This window comes from Cololabis saira, chromosome 5, assembly GCF_033807715.1.
Source record: "Cololabis saira isolate AMF1-May2022 chromosome 5, fColSai1.1, whole genome shotgun sequence".
NCBI lineage: Eukaryota > Metazoa > Chordata > Actinopteri > Beloniformes > Belonidae > Cololabis > Cololabis saira.
The window spans coordinates 16,655,140-16,677,035 of NC_084591.1; the positions used below are offsets into that span (position 1 = coordinate 16,655,140).

The 21,896-nt window shown below is 40.1% G+C and overlaps 1 protein-coding gene across 2 annotated transcripts in view; it reads right to left on the reverse strand.

Annotated features, from left to right (window-relative positions):
- tubgcp6 (tubulin gamma complex component 6) overlaps window positions 1–21,896 on the reverse strand; it is a 43,494-nt gene that overhangs the window by 20,185 nt on the left and 1,413 nt on the right. For both annotated transcript variants that reach the window (XM_061721084.1, XM_061721083.1), the window contains exons 2-15: window positions 19,310–20,108; window positions 17,542–17,705; window positions 16,577–16,790; window positions 14,200–14,358; window positions 13,699–13,820; window positions 13,477–13,540; window positions 13,263–13,372; window positions 11,913–12,004; window positions 9,963–10,102; window positions 2,595–2,744; window positions 2,304–2,385; window positions 1,516–1,604; window positions 1,210–1,325; window positions 138–276 (exon numbers count right to left, since the gene is read on the reverse strand). In XM_061721084.1, the coding sequence (XP_061577068.1) occupies window positions 138–276; window positions 1,210–1,325; window positions 1,516–1,604; window positions 2,304–2,385; window positions 2,595–2,744; window positions 9,963–10,102; window positions 11,913–12,004; window positions 13,263–13,372; window positions 13,477–13,540; window positions 13,699–13,820; window positions 14,200–14,358; window positions 16,577–16,790; window positions 17,542–17,705; window positions 19,310–20,086 (2,418 nt within the window). In that variant the 5' untranslated portion in view covers window positions 20,087–20,108. The remainder of the gene's footprint in view (window positions 1–137; window positions 277–1,209; window positions 1,326–1,515; window positions 1,605–2,303; window positions 2,386–2,594; window positions 2,745–9,962; window positions 10,103–11,912; window positions 12,005–13,262; window positions 13,373–13,476; window positions 13,541–13,698; window positions 13,821–14,199; window positions 14,359–16,576; window positions 16,791–17,541; window positions 17,706–19,309; window positions 20,109–21,896) is intronic.

Consider the following 21,896-nt stretch of genomic DNA (forward strand, 5'->3'; position numbering starts at 1 on the left):
TTTTTAATACTTTTTAAAACCCCGCGGAAACCCTGTATAATATTCACTATCCAACATATCTGACTTTCATGTTTAGTTTTTTTTGTTGTAGTAGTTTGTTGTAGTTGTTGTTGTTTTTTTTTTAAATCACCACAAACCTGAATTTTCTGCCTGTCAAGCATAAAGAACTGAGCCCGGGCGTCGTCAAGTCTCATTCGCTGCACTCTCCACATGGCCAGTCTTTCTCTGCGAGCCGCTTCCTCTGATAACCGGCTGTACTGAGCAATCAGCTCCTTTCTACAATTTGAGAGCAGGAACAAAAAAACAGAAGAAAATCCTTTTAATCGTGGGTCTTATCCGGGTGTAGGTCTTCAGATGAAACAGATGGATTAAATGAGCAACATCCAGCTCTTTCTTCTCTAGGACAATGTGGCATCCAAACTGTGCAGAAAGGCTTCCCTTCATTAAAGACCAGTCTGTTGTATTTCCTGCTGAATTTCTTGCTGCACTATATTGATCACAGACTCTAAAAGCCTCTGGCTAACTTTAGCAGTAACTAACTTACATCCTTCATCAATAAAATATCATATCATTGGGAAAAAAGACAAAGCAGACTTGAGGCAAGTCAACTATGTTAAAAAAAAGAACATATTTTTTATTAAATTTGTGAATTGACTCTGGAGCTTGAAAAATACCGATTCAAATAAAAATTACCTACGAGACCACAGCCACCTTCAGAGTGCATTTAATCCCTAAGGTGTGTAATATGTAGCCTATATTTGCCTCAGCAAAAACCTGACATGGAATTTTCTTTCACTTTTCACATCTAAATCAAACTAGATACTTTAAAATCGTGAATTTGTGATGCTTACAGCAAGAAGTTGTAAAGGACGTGAAGTGGGTGGATAAAAAGCTGCAGATGGCAGGTGCTTTCTTCAGCTTTGGCACACTTTCATCTTCACCATGTTGTCAAGCTGAATAACAGCTTGGGATGTGCAGTACAAGCTCTGATAGCATTTGCTCATGATGTGCCATCAGACTGTTATCCTAATTGTATGAAAACGCAAAACAAATCTAGCCAGTATCATACGCCGTACTGCTGAAACTAATATTTGATATAGCTGCAACATACTTTCTATAGGGGGAAAAGTCTTAGCAGAGATTGATTTATATATACATATATATATACACATATATGTATATATAAAGAGGCTGGGGAAGCTGTCAGACCTGGCTCTCTGCTCCAGCTGCTCCTCCAGGGCTTGTAGTCTCTTTTCTCTGTCTCTCAGCTCTCTGGCAAAGCTGAAGTCATCCTCCTCCTGCTTCTTCTTGGCTGAATTTCTCCACTGGTGCAAAATACACAAACATACATTGCTGCTTTAAAATTTCAGTGTATTAATCTGAAATGTATTATTGTTGACATTAGTCTGTCACATGAACCTCTCTTTAATTATTTTTTTATTAGAGCACATCCACGTCTTTCTGTGTCACACATTTCTCCAGTAAATTTATGCACAACTACTTATTAAACTCTACCTCTTGCTCCTGCTCCAGGTGGTGCTTCAGTTCCTCAAAACGCTCCCTTTTTTTGGCCTCCTCAGCCAGACGTAGCGACACCTGGCGCCCTGCAGGAGGTGAGGGAGATAACAGGAGCCTGTTTACTGCTCCGCGCATAGAAAAACGCATTGCATCTCTTACGGTCTTTCTCACAAAAGACGCCACCACCATCTGCCTCACACTCGAAAATAAGCTCATGCGAAGGCAGACACAGAGCATCAGGCTAGATATTTCCCACACCAATAACTTCCGTTCCCCAAATCTGCCTGACATCTTTGGCTGCTATTAATGATGTGAGGTGTTTGCTAAACTGTTAGAGTGATGATTAGGTTTCACTGCCTATGGAAATGGAAACTATTAAAACCATGCGCCGCCCCCCAACTGACTCTTCTGCTCTCCTGACGGACACTAAGAGAAGTTCTCGCGGGAGCAAGTGAGCTTAGTGTCAAGCCATTTGTCGAAGGCGTACTCAGCCAGACAGGGGCATGCATGAGCCTTAATGCAGCCATTGTTGTTTTAAATTGTGTTTTAAATATCAGTGTATTTCTCTTGTTATTGTATTACTTGTTACTGTATTTTTTTATTGTGACCTGCCAAAGGACTGCAGATGCAAATTAGCTTAAAGCTATAATCTGGTACAGTGCATTAGATGGCAACATTTATGTTTTAACTGTACACTGTCCCTTTTTAAATAAAATTCCATTGATGATGATGAATTGAAGAAAGTCTTTTTACTGCTTTTGTGTGTATTTCAGTGCAACACTCACCTCGGATACTCTCCAGGGTTTTTGCTGCCGACTCTCTGACCTGATTGATCAGCTCCTGACGTGCCAGTTCAGTTCGCAGGGCCTAACAACAGACAGACAAGAAATCATAAACAACGATTTATCATCCAGCCCCGCACCTCCCCTCTATTCCCCAACTTTTGCCAGACACAGCTTAGAGCTGCTCCTTAGAGTCGGACTGTACGGGATGAGCGAAAAACATCGTACAGAAAAAGTATAATGCTTTGTAACGGCAACATGTGCGTCATTATAAAATAAAGGATATTCTATTACTTTCTCTTCCCTGCTGATGGCGCTGTGCTTAGCAATCCTCTCCATGCGTCCACGATACACGGCGCAGTCTCTCTCAATCTCCTCCACCTCCTGGAGCGAGAAGGTGACAGCGATGCGCGGCACCGGCAGCTCTGACCAGCAGATGTAGTGCTGTGAACACACGTCGGGCAGGCAGTTAGTGCTACAACGGAGGCTTGTTGTTTTGAGGGTTCATTTAGATGACTTGCGTGACAGCATTGAGTTCATTCCTGCTGCCAATTCATGCTAATTGTGTAAAGATGGTGCCAGGAAATTAAACTGGAAGGCATTTTCAGGGCTTTTTCCTCTTTTCTCATCAAAAATAATCTTGTACTGTAGCGACCAAGCTTGTTCGAAAAAATGTTTTGACGTATTCCTCGAACACAACAATAGGCTTCAACAATCAAATCAATATAGAAAAGTAATAACTGCATATAATAAAAGACATTACATATTTTGCACACACTGCCAAAATATGTTTAAAAGAAATTATATATCAACACAGCATACTTGCATAAAAACAAATGAAAATGATAATGGACACTAATGCACAGCCCCTTAAACACAAGTCAAAAACTTTAATAAGTCCACGCTAATGACACATTAGTGACTAATGGCCGCACTAATGGCAAAATGTGGTGGTAAAAAACAAAACAAAAAACCACAACAACTAATCTAAAATAAAAAAATGTATTCTAGTTCTGTTCAAGTTTTTCCACTTGCCTCAAAAATCCTACAAAATACAGATTTTTCATAGTTTTTGTGTCGTTTTCCTTTTAAAAGAGTAGGGCGGAGCTTTAATGATCCATATTCGTTACATATCTACAAAATTCATTTTATAGACAAAAAATAAATTTAAAAATACACCTGATTTGCATTTAAAAAAAGTTATTGATTGACTGGCTGCATTATTTTTATATGATTCCATGTAAAATGAATTAATTTGATTGTCCTTAAGCACTAAACATGGCATGCAGGACTCTTTGATACATTGTACTTGATCTTCTCCAGTATCTTACGTTTATCATCACATTAAGGAAACTAATTACAAATAACATCAATAAACAGCTACATTTGCATGGATTTTATTTTACAGACTCAATAGAATTCACATAAATCCTGACAATAGTGTCTCTTCTGCAAGTTCTGTGCTTTCCCATTTTGTCCAGATAAATGCAGTTTTCATGCATATGCTGACATTTACTTCAATTTGTCCTTTTCTCTGTGTATTAGTGAGGCATTTTGTCTTCCATTTTTTAAAGTGTCCTCATTCTATAACCTTTTCTTTTTTTTTTTAATATAAATAGCACAGTGGGCGAAATATATTTAATTAGAGAATGCAAATGAGTCAGGGGCATAGGCCCTGTGGTTAAAGTAAGGTAGGTCAGGTAATGAAAAACATTATGTACTAGTGAATCAACAATGAAGAGAGAAAGATACTTCTAATTAGATAACAACACTTTGCTGAAGCTTAGTGATGTAATGTTTAGAGAAGTGAAAGGTCAGTTTATACGCCGTGATAACACCATGATTCAGTGCTGGAAATAACAGGGCGAACTCATCATAGATTAATGATTTATCGCGCATGTTTTTTATTTTTAAAGTAATTCTGAGGCAAATATGCCAACATTGTTGTATTGCAATACTAAACTGAAAGTTGGTCAGTTGAAAGATGAAAGCACAAACAACTCATTAGTTAAGTGAAATGAAAAGATTTTAAATTAATAAAATAAAAACATTTTAAAAATAAATAAATAAATAAAAAACAAAAATCTGTGTTCAGTGCATCTCTAACTAACCATCTATGAGTTAAACATAATTTCTGACCCAATAACAAATGTCCTACCATTTTCTTTTCATACTCCGATTTAGACTTTCATCAAACATCAAAACGAATGTGTCCTTGTCAACGTCTGTGATGAGATGTTTAAGTGATGAAAGGCGACGAACCAAATCTGGTGATGGAGGGAGATTTGTCTTTGCTGCATGCAAACATGTTATCAATTTCAGAGTCGGGAACATCTCCTACATCTTCATCTGTACTGCACGACTGGTGCTCCATTACAGAACACGGACACCATAGTACGTCTGCTTTCAGTGTAGCTGTGGAGCCAAATGTTACTGCTGTCGCCAGCGCGGCTGATGGAGCAGTGCTCTGTAAGAGGCTGATGTTATCCATATGTCTTCTTGTTGATCTGCTACATACATTTTCAGCAGCTGCTTGCATTGTTAATGGAACTGAATATTTAGATGTTTTTTCAATGGAGGTGAAACCTCTCTTGGGTCGTCACCAGTGAACCAAACTTGAGCAAGCCAGGTGTTTGTTGTCACCCTCACCTGTGGGACACCACAGCCTGAATTCCCGTTGGGCCCAGTTTGGAGTTTGTTAATAGGACGAAAGAAAGGGAGCATATATGTTTTGCTAACTGTACAAACAATACATCTTATTCCCATTTTCAAATGCATCTTTAAGGATTTTTTTAAAGATGAATTTATTAATTTGTAATTATTTTTTGAAATAATTAAGACTTTTAAGGCATCTGCAGAAGACCTAATTAAAATCATTAAAATGCAGCCCTCCAAAGTATTCATATTTCTTAATATCCAGCGTGACATCACGATGTGCCTGCCTTTTGTCTGGGCATCTATCTAAAACCCTGAAATATTCAGTTCACAATAACAATAACAGTTTTCATTGTAAAACACAGAAAACCAACCTTGAAACATGCTATATATACTTATGACTCTGCATGTCCAGGCCCCCTCCTACATCCAGGACCTACTACGTCCCTACACTCCATCTCGGAGGCTGAGATCATGTGACCAGAGCCTACTCATGGTCCCTCGTACCCGCTTTAAGACGCAAGTCTCTCCCGCCGTCTCTATGTTCCCTGGACTCCATCGATGCTTTTAAGAACAAACTTAAAACCCACCTGGTTCTCCAAGCTTTTAAACATTAGTAGTGAGAGTTGTTTTATGACCACGATGTTGATTTTATGTACTTTTATTCTAGCTTTTATCTGTATTGTCTTGTTTTTATTGTATTTCTATTTTATTTTAGTGTTTTATTTGTGTTATTATTGACGTTGTTTTATTTTTTCTGAAGCACCTTGTGACATTCCGTCGTCTGTAAAAGGTGCTATATAAATAACATTTTCTTACTTGCTTACTTATAGATACATCCACATCATAGCTGTTTACATCCCACCACATGCTAATACTAGGCTAAATGGGCTAAATGCCCAGCTAGAGGGAGCGATGATCGTGGCAGGGGACTTTAATCCCGGAGAGCTCAAGACAGTGCTGCCCAAGCTCCACAAAGATATAGACTTCCCGACAAGAGGCAGCAACATTCTGGACCAGGTGTAAACAAACTACAACGAAGCTTAAAAAGCTGCAGCAGCCCCGCACTTGAGTCTATCGGACCACATCTCCCATCTAATGACTCGTTCCTACAGATCAGTAGAGTGCAGAAGCAGACCCACCAAAAACACTGTACAGGTATGGAGTGAGACGGCCACCGCTTTCCTGCAACACTGTTTTGACGTCACGGACTGGGATGTGTTCACTGAGGGATCTGAGCTGGAAGGCTACACGGCTGCTGTACTGGACTAGTATCAAGTTCTGTACAGAACTAGCAGTGTCCACCAAAACCACAAAGTGTTCCCAAGCCCGAAACCCTGGTTTAATGGAACAGTACGGGCACTGCTAAAAGCGAGGGTGTGAGTAAACCAGATGGACTACATCACAGCCCGGAAAAACCTGACAAAGGGCATCAAAGAGGCCAAAGACAACTAACGACAACGCATAGAGGGACACTTTGAGAACAACAACCCCTGCAGCATGTGGAGAGGAATCAGGTCCCTGACTGACTACAAAAGCAACGCCACACAGGTCAGTCAGGACAAGGATCTCCTAGAGCAGGGGTCGGCAACCCGTGGCTCTAGAGCCGCATGCGACTCTTTAGCGCCGCCCTAGTGCCTCCTGGAGCTTTTTAAAAAATGTTTGACCTTTTTTTTTCCCTTTTTCCCCCCTTTTTTTCTCTTTTTCCTTTTTCTCTTTTTTCCTTTCTTCTTTTTTTTGTTCCTTTTTAATCTTGACATTTTGACTTTTTCCCTCAAAATGTTGACTTTTTTCTCGACATTTTGACTTTTTTCTCAACATTTCGACTTTTTTCACGAAACTGACTTTTTTCTCAACATTTCAACTATTTTCACGAAATTTTGACTTTTTTCTCGACATTTCGACTTTTTTCTCGATATTTCGACTTTTTTCTCGACATTTCGACTTTGACTTTTTTCTTGACATTTCGTGCATAATGAAAAAAAAAGTCTTCCCCCAGTTATAACTAATATAGATACATGCAGCATGTGTTGCCTTCATTCTAAGGCTGATACAAGACTTTTAATTTTTCCAGACATTTGTTTTTTTGTGTTTTTGGTCCAATATGGCTCTTTCAACATTTTGGGTTGCCGACCTCTGTCCTAGACACACTGAACCTCTTTGCTCGCTTTGAAAAGCGGCAGGGAAGAAGCCAGCCTGCTGAGAGGACCCTGGCTGAGGACGAGCCAACCCCCCAGCAGCACACCAGGTGAGATCCACCCTGAGAAGGTTCACCACCACAAAAGCAGCTGGACCGGATGTGGTGACACAGGCCGCCTATTGAAGTCCTACGCTGACCAGCTGGCGGTGGCGTTCGCCAACATTTTCAACCTCTCCCCACAGCGAGCCACAGTCCCACCTGCCTCAAATCCACATCCATTGTTCCTGTGCCCAAAAAACCTGCTGTCACAACACTCAATGACTACCGCCTAGTTGCCCTCACCCCTGTCATAATGAAGTGCTTTGATAGGATTGTGTATGCACACATCAAAGACATCATCCCTGCAGACCTAGACGAACATCAGTTTGCTTACTCTGTCTACAGAGGACGCTGCTTCCACCGCACTTCACACCGTCCTGACCCACCTGGAGCAGCCAAACACATACGTCAGGATGCTCTTGGCCTTCAGCAGTGCATTCAACACTGCGATCCTCCATAAACTGGTCCACAAACTATCCAACCTTTGACCCGTATCCACACCCTGTTCATGAGTTCCTGACTTCCTGAACAGGCCTCAGAATGGCTGACTGTCAGGATGGGGAACCGGACATCTGATACCATAATCTGATACCAGGGCTGTGTGCTGGGTCCAGGCCTCTTCACACTCTTCACTCAGGATTTTCCCCCATTCAGTCTTCCAACACCATAGTGAAATTCACAGAAAACCCAACGGCGATAGGCCTCATTGTTGGCAACAACAAGACCCGATGCAGGCAGGAGGTCCAACACCGGGAGCAGTGTTGCTCCGACAATGACCTGGTCCAAAACAAAAGAGGTCCTCATAGACTTCAGGAGGACCAGGAGAACAACACAACCCCTACTCCGCATCAGAGGCCGTGAAAAAGGCCCAGCAGAGGATGTTTTTCCCGAGGAAGCTGAGGAAGACAGGTCTGGCTCCTGAACTGCTCAGATAACTCTACAGGAGCACTGTAGAGCGCACCGTCTGCCAGGGCTGTATGGTGTGCTACAGCAGCTGCATAACAGGAGTGGATAGATCTGTCCCAGGTGGTGATGGCGGCGCAAAAGATTGTGGGAGTTGAACTCCCGGACTTTGGGCCAATACCAATGTTCACCCTACTTTCTACCACTAGCCCTCACTCACTACCACTTCACCCTAAAAATGAAGCCACAGCGGTAGGGCCCTTGTAATCTTCCCTAGGGATTGGGACACCACTTGCTACGTCACTGCATGGTTTACGTTCGGGTACGTAAGCGACTGCGTAGTTACGTTTGCACATACGTCACACCATATCAGGAAGCCGAGAGCTAAAAGCAAGCTAGAAGCTGTTTTAATTTCCGCTGTAGCGCTGTTAATATGCCACTTTATTAAGTTTTAATATTTTTTCCGGCGTAAAAGTAACCGTTAAGATCCCCAACCTGGGCTCAGTTTATCCAAATAACACCTGTTAAGAAATTTGCCCCGATGTTTTCGGGGATGAGAAGAGCCGCCGGCGATTTATGGTTCCGCGTTAAATCAACGCAGAGCCTACGGCATAGGTTATGCGGCGACGCGCACCGTACGGCCTACGGCCGCGTAACCTACGCCGTAGGCTCTGCGTTGGTGTAACGCGGAACCATAAATCAGCCTTTATTCTGGCGAGATCTGAAGATACAACGCAGCAACGAGCAAGCGAGTGATTATGTACATTCACATTCAGTGAATATTATGAAAGTAAAATACATATTTCTCGCTAGAAATGTAATCAAAACGCATTTTTATGCAGAAACTAACTCAAAATATTGATTTTATTCACTGAAAATGAGAAAATGTCCACCATGTTTTTTTGTTTGATTCAGTCTGCAAATGATGACGTAAAGCAATCTGGGAAATTTTTCTGTCCCTCCGTCAGCGAGTCAGCATCTGAAATCCCTAGCTTTTAAGGGCTAGATTCATACCCCCTACCCCTCGATATGCACACTAGCCCTACATGCAAAGAGGAATTGGGACACCACTACCCTCACGGGAACGCGCAAAATTTACGGGTGGGGCTGAAAAGTAGGGCTAGGGGGTGTATTGGGACTGGCCCTTTGACAGAGAGACAGCAGCCACCCTGGTCACTCCCTGTTTGTTCCACTGCCATCGGGGAAGAAGTACAGGACTATGAAAACAAGGACCAACAGGCTGAGAAACTGTTTTTTTCCCAGAGCTGCAGACTTTTTTACTTGGTTTTACCCTTTATTTATTTAATGTATTGTACTGTGTCCTAAGCTGTTATTTCGTGTTGTTCATTCGTAGTCTTCTGTTTTGCATAAGTGCCACCTAAATGATAGTAAAAATCTTTGAATATCTCTATGAATATTTTTTTTTCCTGCCACAATGCTGATGTTAACAATAAAGACAAACAATTATAATCTTTAGAGCCACATGAAAATGCATAAAAATACAGAGGACAGTATTGATTATGTTTTGCAAGGAGCATTATTGCCATAGGTAGCATTATTGAATGTGTCCCACTTTCTGAAAGACTTCAAAATATAATTCATCCTAAGTCCGTTTGTGTATGCCCTTGAACATACAGTGAATTGAATCTTTTTTAAATGCAGAACAGTAGAGAGATTGGGTAATCTTTAACGACCACTTTCTATACTTGATGCATTCACAGCAAACAACAGTCAGAAATTTTGCATTCACTGAACAATTTCTGAATACCAACTGGGTAATATGTTGGTATTTTCACACAGAATTCAGTTGCATAAATCCCCCTTCCCCCGCATATTCATGAATGGTGTTAAATGTGAAAACAAACCTGTGGGCAGCAGATTTTGAGGAGGTTGATGGTCTTTCCACAGACATACACATCATTGGCAATATGTCCCAGGAAGATTGGTACGCAATCCTCCACATCCTTTGAGATCAGAGTGTACCCTTGAACCCAGAAGTGTTTGTCTGCACAAACAAAAAGAGGTCAATTACATAATGTCCTACCGTTAAAGGCTACTTTCACTGGTCGATTTTGCTTCCGATAACAGAACACCACTGTCAACTAAACACTCAAAAAAACAACTAGCAGTGGGGTAAGACACAGCCCATGATGAGCCTTAAACTTTCTCTTATTAGTATGACTTATGGGCCATGGCAAAACTCTGGCTGCTTGAATTAACACTTGGAGATTGTTAGCGCTTAGCTCAGTGATCCTGAGCAAAAAGCAGAATAGAACATGAATGCACCGAGCTTCCAGAGCTTTTTACAGAAAGCCTGGGGCATGCCAAGAAAGCTTTAGCTGCTGATTGCTTTCTTGGCCGTTGGAATCCGAGGAGAACAATGACATTTGTGTGTCCTCTAAAAGCTATGAACAAGAAGTGCGGAGGTTCACTGCTGGAGTTGATGAGGTGTAGCCGATCAGCAAATGAAACCGTTAGCAAGACAAAGCTGAGGTGATGGTCTGACCTTGAAAGGGATGTTGCACAACATACAACATTTGGACAGGCTATAATGATTCATAGCACACCATATTTATGGGGCACATTCAAAATGAAAAAGTTTGTATGCTTGTATAGTTGTCTGGGAAGTACGATATTATGCAATTGTGTTTATAATTAATAGAAAATACTTGAAGGAATTATGTCAAAAGAGATGTTAAAAACAATTTTCCCTGGCATAAAATCAGTCAACATAGTTTTAAAATATAATACTATACATTTAGCGAGTTATGGTTTTTGAATGTGAATTAATCATCTAACATTATACTTATAAATGAAAATACTGATAAATGGAACACTGATGTGGTTCAGCCTGAAGTCAGACGAAGTTTGTGAAAAAGAAGTAAAAATAAATGTTTTGGAAACAGACTGTAATGCTCACTTTTAACTTTTTAACTGAAACTCAACATAATTTTTTAACCCCTTTAAAATAAAAACTCAGTTGACCAAAGTGTTGGGAATTAACTCAGGAAGGAATTATGTCAAAAGAGATGTTGTTAAAAACTATTTTCAGTCAACATACAAATAAAATACTATACATTTAGCGAGTTATGGTTTTCTGTACGTGAATTAATTATCTAACATTATAATAAGAACAAAACAATAGAGAAATTAGTTTGTACTAATTGTAATTTACATGAAAATAAATAATATAAATTCTGAATTTTTGTGCTAGACAGCAGAGAGAAAAATCTGTTCATCGTTTAACAAGTTAACAGTTTAAAAAAATAATAATACAGAGTAAAAACATTGTAAAACAGTAAGAAGCAAGTCAGCCTGTTCCTGGTGAGTACAAATGAGTTTATACTGTCCGATATTTATCCTCTCTCCCATTTTATTATTCATCTGTCCTTGTGAAATTAAGTAATCAGTTGGGCTAAATAAAATTACTTCCACTTAGTCTTAATTAGTCAAGGGTAATTATAAGAGGGAACTCTTTTTGTTTCAACCAGCATGATGTGCCATTTGAAAAGAACAAAAGAAAATCATTTATTTATGTTTCTTCCTGTGACTCACGGAGTGAGACGAGTCTGGTCCCCACAGGTGGGGCAGCTGATTCTGTTTCCCACTGATCATCATCCAATAACTTCATGACATGTTTTATAGACACAAGGACAAATCCAACTAGGCAATAAAAGCTGTAATGAAATCTGTTTTTTTTTTTTTCTTTTTTTACCCCCCCAGCTAGACAATCTGTCTGGCCGGCTTTTCATTTTCAGAGCCGGCTGACTGAAGTGTTTACAGGATGCCTTGTGTGTGTGTCATTGGCATCTCACCCCTGAAGCTCAGGTATTCCTCATTGACTTGGATCATGAATTCTCCATACACGTCTCTAAACACGCCGCTGTATACCCAGTCAGACACAAACCTAAGTGAAGCAAACACAAAAGAGGTCAGATCTGGACTCCACACTGAAAACCTTTTAGACTTTTATTTTGTTGATATCACACTGAGACCCAAGTACTGCTTTTTGTTCCTTTCATGTTTTCATGGTCAGAATGATAATTAAAGCATCCTTGAATTTATGACTCTACGTGTGTCAGTATGAGTATCAGAGAAGAGAAACCCTACATAGTTTTTTTAAGCAAAGATAGTGAAAGAAAGCAACACCCTTTAGTTCACATACTCCTCTCGTGTGGCATTAGTTTGTCAAATGGATCACAAATTTTAAATAGAAAACATTGGAAAAGTTACAAAACTACATGATACATTTACCATGCTGGAACACATGGACCAATGAACTGTAGCGTACCCTACGGGAAGTATTTGATAGGTAGGAATCAGACTATAAAATCAGGACCTGGGACTAGGGCTCCTGTGACCAAAGAACCACCACGACACGTGTAGGAAGTTAAATGGAAGTGACACTGATATCTACACACAAAATATCTGTCCACTGCAAATAAAAATGTTTTATGATATATATTTTCTTCAAAAGTTTAAACTGTGGATGGAACCCAGTTAATGAGTCCTACAGGTGGTTTGTCTGATGTGTTCAAAATGAGCATGATTCTTGACCTGTTAGTCGATCTAGTACGATCAGGGGTGCACGCAAGCCGGTACTCGATGGCTGGTTCACTGCAGGCCTTAAATGTTTTGCTGCTTTAATACACCTGCTTCTAATTAATGGTCATCAACGGTATGTGATCAAGGTCTGCACAACTCTGTTAATGACACAGGCATGTAACATCTAAAAGTCGCAGTGGGCCGGCCCCCAGGTACCGACTTGTGTGCACCCCTGAGTATAATTACACAAATGTGACCACCACAGGCTTAAAGGAGCGACAAATTTGTAAAAAGAAATGTAAGACAGCTGGAATAACAACAAAACTCAAGGAAATGATGCTTGCTGATGAGTTCATGCACAAATCTACTGTAAAACTGCTGAAATGCTTGTCCCAATTAGCACAAATGACTCTGAATGTTGGCTGCTGTTCATTTAATGGGATTTAAAGGTCTCTCTGAATGCTCACATTTTTCTCCCGCCCGCTGTGTTGCAAACTGTTAAAAAAAACAACGCATAAAAACACCTGTGCTATTGAGTAGTAATATTGAGTCAAATATCAGTAAAGTTGTGTCATTGGGTTATGATATTGTGTCTGTTTTGGAGGTGCACAGAAACTGACCGTGTGTACGGTTCACAGCTGCTCTTCAGCAGTGACAGCAGGACGGGGTAGTTCTCGTTGCTGCAGTTATTCTGAGCTTCGTTGTACAAGTAGGACAGCAGTTTAACACCCTGAGGGGAGCCAAAAAGCACAGAGAATGACATCTCATCTGTCAGATTAAGCACAGCTATGAGAGAGAAGACATATAGCAGCTTGCAAATAAAAGAGCACTTACCACAGGAAAGGTGGCTTGGCCGGCACCCAAAGGCCCGTCGACCAAGCACAGCTCCGACAGGTACCTTAGATTCAACGAGAGCAGGGAGTTTTTGATCTGATGACATTTGCGTCATGGTCTTCTTTGTCAAAACTGTACTACAGAAGCAAGTGAGATTGAGGTTCAAGTGTGGAACAAGCACTAAGCATCAGCAAAAACAGCACAACACAGGGGTGACCCCACCTGAGTTGACGGCCCACTTTGCGTAAGAGGAAGCTGATTGTCAATAAGCTGAGAGTGGGTGAAGTGCTCAGGACACACGCCCTGTAGTAGTGCAGGTACTTCCTCAGACCACCGGTGAACGCCTTGTGAGAGAGAGAGAGAAAAAAATAATTCAGATGTCAGTATCATCTGCATCAACTGGATAAAAATGTTTTCTTGTTTTTGTATTGACTGTTGACGACACTAATGCCTCATTTGCCTGCTGGGGATTACCCAATGCCATTTACTTTTGTGTATTTCAATCCCCTTACAGAAAATCTGAAAGAAATCAATAGTTTTACTTTGTATGTGAATAATTTCTTTATGTTTACTTTTTTCCTTCTCGTCTCATATTCCCAGTTTACAACTCCAGTGCTCTACATCGCTTAACACATCACTGGAAACAACTGTACTCTTGCAGAACAAGTGGAGGAAAACATGCAGTCCCAACGGTATTAATTAATGATGATTATACAAACATACCTGGAAAACTAGGCCCTTCTTGTCGGCGCTCTGCAGAGAGAAGCGGCTCAGCCTCAGGTAGTAGGTGCCGTATTGGGCCAACTCCCCCAAGAGACGAGATACGCTTTCTGGAGAAGCTCCTGACACGCACACACCAGGCCTGACATCAAACTGAACACTCTGAGGAGTAAAAAAACATGTTTTAATTGTTATATTATTATTTTTTTACACGCACACACACACACACACACACACACACACACACACACACACACACACACACACACACACACACACACACACACACACACACACACACACACACACACACACACACACACACACACACACACACACACACACACACACACACACACACACACACACACACGCTGCTTGAAGCAGAGTGATTTCTGGAGGCATAGTTGATGTAGTTATTATATGGACTAGGATTACATAATCTGCTGTGTATTTTCCCATCCTTGCCATCGAAGTTTTATTAAAAATGGATATTGTGTTTCTAGACAGCTCTCTTCTGGGAAAACTGAAATAATATTCTGCAATCAAGTCCCACCGCCCACTGCCCTTCTAGTTGAAAAACACCTTTCTGACCATTAGAGCACACTTTTAATAAGTTCATGCAGAGGACATCTGCTAGACTACACTGAGCTGTAATTTTACTGTCAATCATCCTGTTTGTCTGCTAAAGTGACCGAGCAAATGAAGTAGGGGCCAATGAACACAAGAGAATTAGGATGCAATTTGTGTCGTTTAAAAAAGAAAACAAAATCTACAAGAAAAAGACAAACCTAGTGGGACACAGTAAAACAACTACACCACTCTCCTGTGGTTTTGTTATTAACATTTTAGCATCAGGCTGATAATGTGACAAATCTTGGCTTTTTGTTGCTTTATGACGATAAGCTCCAAGTTGTTTATACAAATGAGGACAAATGTGTTGGTAGCCTTCCATTAAAAACAAAAACACCATACAATGGTTACTAAAATAATGAGACACGGACCAAAGTAAAAATAAATAATAATTCAATGAAAATCAGACATTGCTTTTGAATTGCGGTTCAACAGAATCATAGAAAATAAAACAACAAACAACTAATTAATGACCTGGCCTGGAGAAATGAGAAAACATTGAAAACAATTTGGCCATAGTTACATGTTAAACAAAAGTGATTCCTGCAATTAGAATCAGAAGTGTCTTAAAGAGTAAAAGCTCTAAGTCCATCTCCAGGCAACTTGATGTATCTGTAACTAGAGTTGGAAATTCAATTCAGAAGTTTAGGATCAACGGGACTATCCAAACTCCCATCAAAACAACTTCCTAAGTGAATCAAAATGAGAATCAAGGTCCATCACTGCCAGATTACACCATCCAATACCAAAGTGGACGATTGAGAGGATTCTACTGATGAAAGCAAATCACATGAAAAAATTATAATTTAAAAATGAATAAAAAGCAAGACTGTCTTTGTCAAAATGCATATTTACAGGCCACAAAACTTCTGGGAGACCGTTCTTTAGACAGATAAGACAAAAGTTCAGCTATTAGGCAAGTCACATCAGCTCTAAAAATGAAGCATTCAGAAAAAACAAACAAACAAAAAAAACACTGTATCTAATATGAAACATGCATTAAGCTTGGTTATTTTCTGGAGTGTCTTGAATCTTTGCAGGTACAGTGAAATGTCAAGACTTTCAAGGCCTTATGGAGGATAGAAATGTTCTACCCAGTGTCTGAAAGCCTGGGCTCAGTCACAGTTCATGGGTCCGCCAACAGGATAAGACTCAAAACACACATTAAAAAACACCAAGAATGGCTAAGAACCATTCTGTGAGCCCTGATCTAAACCATACTGAACGTCTGTGGAAACAGCTGAAACATTAGTTTTTTGATTCTGTTGAACCATGATTAAAAAGCCATATTTATTTGCATTAGTCAATCATTAATTATGACTTTGTCAGTTTCTAGTTATTTCAGAGAGCATTGTAAGGTTCTCTTGCTTTAAAATGTCACATAGAAAAAAACGTTGCTTCAAGTTATTGCTGTTACAAGTGCTTCTAACAAGTTACTGAATCAGGGGATGCAGTTTTTCATACAATACTTGAACATACTGGTAGACTAGATGTATTTTTGTAACAATAGCTACACACTTTAATATGTCGCATGTTCTTATTTGCCTGAGGTTGTACGGTACTTTCTAATTTGAAGACTTGATAAGGACCTGACGACTTAAGACCATCCTTAAACCTTGGAACTGAAAAAGGGTGTACATTTCTACTCTCTAACATCATAGTACTTAAGCAGCACATTGACAGCACTCAAACAACAAAATGATTGCATTTAACAGCAGTTCAATCAACATATAATGATGAACTTCACCTGGCTGAGAGGGAAGGTGGTGGATGCCACTCCAATCAGGACATTAAGGAGGTCAAATACCAATTGTTTTTGCGAGTCCAGAGGCAATGGGAGGACTGGAGAGGGTGTATTTGCACACACCACCCTCATCTCCCCCTCCCATAGCCGATATAGCTGGTCAAAGGCCTCTCTTCCTCCTTCCGTGAGATAGAAAGACCCCCTTTTTCCTGGTGGACTAGCAGGAGGAAAGAGTTGCGTGAACAGAGAAAAAAAAAAGTCAGAAAAGGTCCACTTCCAGGTTAAAATAATTGAATCTGCTTTACTGCATCTTTTGTTTCTATAATCTAAAATAAAGGTTTTTAACATATTCGATTTCCAGAAATTGAATATTTTTGCTTTTTCGGCATCTGTCAGACATAAAGTTAAAGAATTATAAATTTAATAGTAAATATATTCTAAATCACTGTAGGCTATGAGTGTATATATAGTTTAGAAGTATGAGTATATTATAATGTATGAGTATATTATGATATGTAATATATATTTATACTACTATAAATAGAGGTATGGGTATATTATAAAGTCGTTGCAAACTATCTTGTTCAAAAGCGGAACAGATCTGGTGATAGTAGCAAATATTGCTACGGTACTTAAGATGTGGATGGTTGTTTACTTAATCTTTTATTTTTGGTTCAATTTATTATTGTGAAGGTTTTTCACCCTTTTTGAGTTGGATTATTGTCATCTTTATTATTATTATTGTCATGTTATTATTATATTATCATCTTTTGTATGTCTATGTGTGGACCCCAGGAAGAATAGTCTTCCCATGGTGAAGACTAATGGGGATCCTTTTTAATAAACAAATAAACAAATAAAACCATCCAACACACGAGGAATTTATGTTGCCTTGTATTTTTTTTTAAACATTTTCTGACATCAACATCCTCAGGAAGTGCTTGTGATCAAACTGATGGGTCACTTACCAGCCAACAGACTCCCAGCAGCGACTTCTTCCAGGCTCAAATGTACGGAGAGCCTCCCAGACATCAATTTCTGGAATAGGGCTTGGCTCTGATTGAGAGTCTGGCGTCAGGTTTGAGGCTGACTGGAAGCCTTCATCCTCAGACTGATCTAAACAGGGAGGAACCTGCGCAGATCATCAATAAGATGCACAACAATGAGATAAAGGAACTAAATCAAAGCATTATGGAAATGTGAAGGCCATGCCATACTAAAAAAAGACAGACATTGGCCGGGTTTCCCAGATCAGTTAAGTAGTTCTTAACAGCGAAAGACTTCTTTCAAACCTTCTTAAGGAGCCTGTGAAAGAAAATCGCGTTTCCCAGAGTTGCTCTTAGCTTAAGAATCTCTTTCATTAAGAAGGAAATGAAAGATGCTGCTGACCCAGTCTTTACAACCATCTTAGTGAACAAAGACTCACAGATCCAGCCGCGTCAGGCAAATCAATATCACACCAAGCAATGAGATATTAAAACAATGCACCCCGCACAAATTTTGATCTATTTTATACTTTAGATTTATATTGTTTAGCATTTATTGGTGACAGCAAAGGGGGAAAAAAAAGAAAAATAAGGAATAACAAGTGTGTTCCTGTATATGCTTTATGCGCACAAATAAAACGATCATCATGAATATCATGTATTTGATAATTTGGCTGCTATACAGCATGTTCTCGCTGCAAATCAACCGCGTCACCGTGCGCGAAGCAGAACTGTTTTTATGAACGCATTGGTGCGTCAGCACTTCAGTCCCCTGGACGTGCTGTCGGACCGGGCTGTCCAGGCAGCCGGGACACCGATCCTCCTGCCCGAGCCCGAGCCCGAGCACCTACATGTGTGATGACAGGGAAGCAGCAGCTGATGAACGGGATCCTTTGATGAATCGTTCATTACAGTCTCAAATATAATCAATGGTGTCGGTTTATATTAAAGAATCTTTTTGCCCAGAAGAAAAAAGAGCGAAGACAACGACCCATAACTATTTTCTTCTCTTGAAAAAACCCACCTGCACCGCGGCTTTAGGAGAAAAAGACGCTGCAGCGCGAGTCGGGATGCAGCATCATTCAGAAGAGGAGGAATACGTGCGAGGCGGGGATGATCTCTGCAATCTGAAGCCCTCTATAATTGTAAAAAGAATTTCACTTATCACGGGTTCTTTTTGGAACATAACCCCTGCGAAAAACCAGGGATTGCTGTAATTCCACGTTGCGATTTGCGAAACTCGCCTTCTCTTGGCTCATGTTTTTGAACGCACACACCCGCCCACCACGTTTCCTCCCGGTCTCTGCGTGTGGGGAAAAAAAGCCTCACTGTAGCCAGAAATAACGGAGTAACGCACCGTTTGGATGAAAAAGGGTCATTGAATTATATTTATCATCTTAATTTTTCATTATAACGCACAGGCAGCAGGGAATTAGTGCGTTAGGTAGCAGTGCTGCGTGTGAAAATGCGCTGATAGTGATCGGTGATCGATTTGCCTGGCATCGATTGATTTGGTTTCAGAACCGGACAGCTGCTCCAAAGAGCTTCTGAAAGAGCGAAACTAAAGGACGGTGTTAAGAAGTCATCTGGGAAACACCTGTATCTTAGGGTTCTCTCTTAAGTGAAACCTTCTTTGAACCTCTCTTAAGTCCTTAAGAGAGGTCGGATCTGGGAAACCCGGCCATTATCGGGATATATAGCAAAACAACATGCATCAGTTTACATAGGGTGCACAAATATAGTCTCTTACCCTGATAGTTAACCCGGTAACATCAATATTACTGGGGACAGGACGCAGGTCCAGTCTTATGTCCATGTCTGAAGTGCGAGTGTGCTGCAGTGCTCCAAACAATGTCAGCCTAGTGTCCCTCTCAAATTTTTCTTCTGGCTCCAATTTGTTCCTCATAGCTAGTAGCCCCGTCCCCGGCGGAGCATCCATCAACCTCTGAGTTTCACACAGATTCTCCAATGTCCCCCATTCCTCCCCACACACCAGACCCCATGCTCGGGCCTCAAGCCTTTGCAGCTCCTCACTCTGGTAACTCCAGGGTCGAGGCCTCCGCAGCACGGGTCTCTCTCGTCTCATGTAGTCTTTGCTGAAGGAAGTGTGCGGTGGAGGTGCAGAACCCGCTAGAAAAACCAGGAGCTCTAAGACGGCATCAACTTCTTTCAGACCAGATGCTTCTCCTTCTGGAAGCCTCTCCAGCTGCTCTTCCAACGTTTCTGCTTCCTCTCGGCACCCTGCGACCCGTAGGTCAAAGCTCATCATCAGAACTTTGTTTCTGGGTGGTGTATTATTGCTTGGTCCTGAGGAAGACCCTTTGGTGCCATCTTGAAATAGCTTAGACAGCAGGGCACCATAGGCACGCCTCTTAAGAGATCGGTGGAAACTTTCTCTAGAAACTCCTCCTAGGGCTCGGCGCTTCCATGAAATCCCAGACAGGCTGCAGTCACACAGGGCGCTGAGCAGGTCAGTGATACTGCTCCTGCAGTCGGGCTGCGTGCGGTTGTTGGATCTCGTATACATTGTGCAAAAGTAGTCTCAGGTGCTTTAAGAGAAACAAAGATGTTAAAGGGTTTCTTAGAAAAAGGGCACACAGAACTGTCAAAATCAAACAATGGTAAATATGGGCCTTAATAAACTCAAAAACACAACAAAAAGCATGCTACCAACAGAAAATATTATTCAAACCTTAAAGAAAATCTACTTTTGGAAGAGTATAGATGGGTCAAAGACGTATAAGCCTTTGAGTAGCCCATTTTTAAAATACTTAAAATAAAGATATTTTTGGCCATTTTCCAAACATTTGAAATGTAATGTACACATACATGTATGTGAAAACTTCAAACAAAGGTATTTTAGTGTTTTTAAACCTTTAAACCGTCATTTGGGGCGACCATGTATTTTAAAATTAATAGATTTCCATAACAAAATTTATATTTTAATAAGTATCAGTAATTAAATTAACTGTTCAAGAAAGATACACATTTTTCCTTTCATTTTTTGAAAACCATTTTTAAATACATTCTATCCATAATGGCAGTGTCACCCTCTTACTTACTCTAAAATTAATAAAACTGATTTAAAATGTGTACAAGGTGTATCCACTTATGCATGCTATACCAATAATTTATATTTGAACCAAAACTGATAGACATTCAATTTTGAATTTGATACAGAATTGCCATTTGTTGGTTACCCCACATGACAGGTGGTCACCCCACATGATGCTTTCAAGTTTAATCAAATATAACAGGCTAACAGTTAGCTATATGATCTAAGCTAGCTACTTCTCACCACATATCACTAACAAATTTACCTTCAAAATATAGATTTGCAAATAAAACGAATTATTTACAGTTTTAGGGTGGTCACCCCACATGATATCAAAATGTGACGTATACACTGCAGCAGTTAGAAAGAGGATTTATTTGTAAAGGAGAGAGAGACTACTGGCCTGCAGGTTGTCTCTCTGGGACCCTCATGGAGTAACTGGCTGATGCAACATCCTCTTTGAGATGATTGTCAATATAAAAGTCCCTCAATTGTATTTTTTTCATGGTCACCCCAGATGATAATTCAGACAATGAACATATTCGGACAAGATTAGTTTGTGTATTATGATTTAAATGTGTGTACAGATGTTCCATAACTTTGTCAATAAATCTAAAACACGTTTGAAAGTATGCCCAATAGGGCAAGCATTATTTTTAAATTGTTTTAATGTGATTTAAAACCAGTTGTCCAAACAGAAGTCAAGGCCGGACGGTCACCCCACATGATGTTTTCACACTTCAGATGGCAGAAAATGACCAATAACCAACATGTTTAAATAAAATAAGAGTGGGCACATGTAGAAGGAACGTATTAGACATACATGTTATATTTTTTATTCATTTTTATGTTTATTATTAGGTAAAAAGTTCCATCGGACAGAAAAAGTAAGCGTCACGTCTTTGACCCAGATCTAAATGTCCTGTAATTATCTAGTAAATAAAAAAACAACAACAACTAAGCTCTTGTAGAAATATTGAGCTGTTCAAAGGAAAGGTGCATTTCAATGACAAAGCAGAAGAATTGACAAGCTTCACGTCAAACATATTTTAATCGCATACTTTCCTAGTTAAATGCAGCATTTAAAACATAAAACTGACAAAGACAAGGTTGCCTTCCATAACATCTTGTAAAATGTCATGAAAAATCTGGTAGGAGACAACAGTGATATCAGATAAAAAATGTGTATGTGTATGCGTAATGTGAGTGATATCACATTTTGATCATTGCTTTCTTCTAACAATGACTTTACCTCAGTTTGGTTTATCAGGCTGTGCTTGCA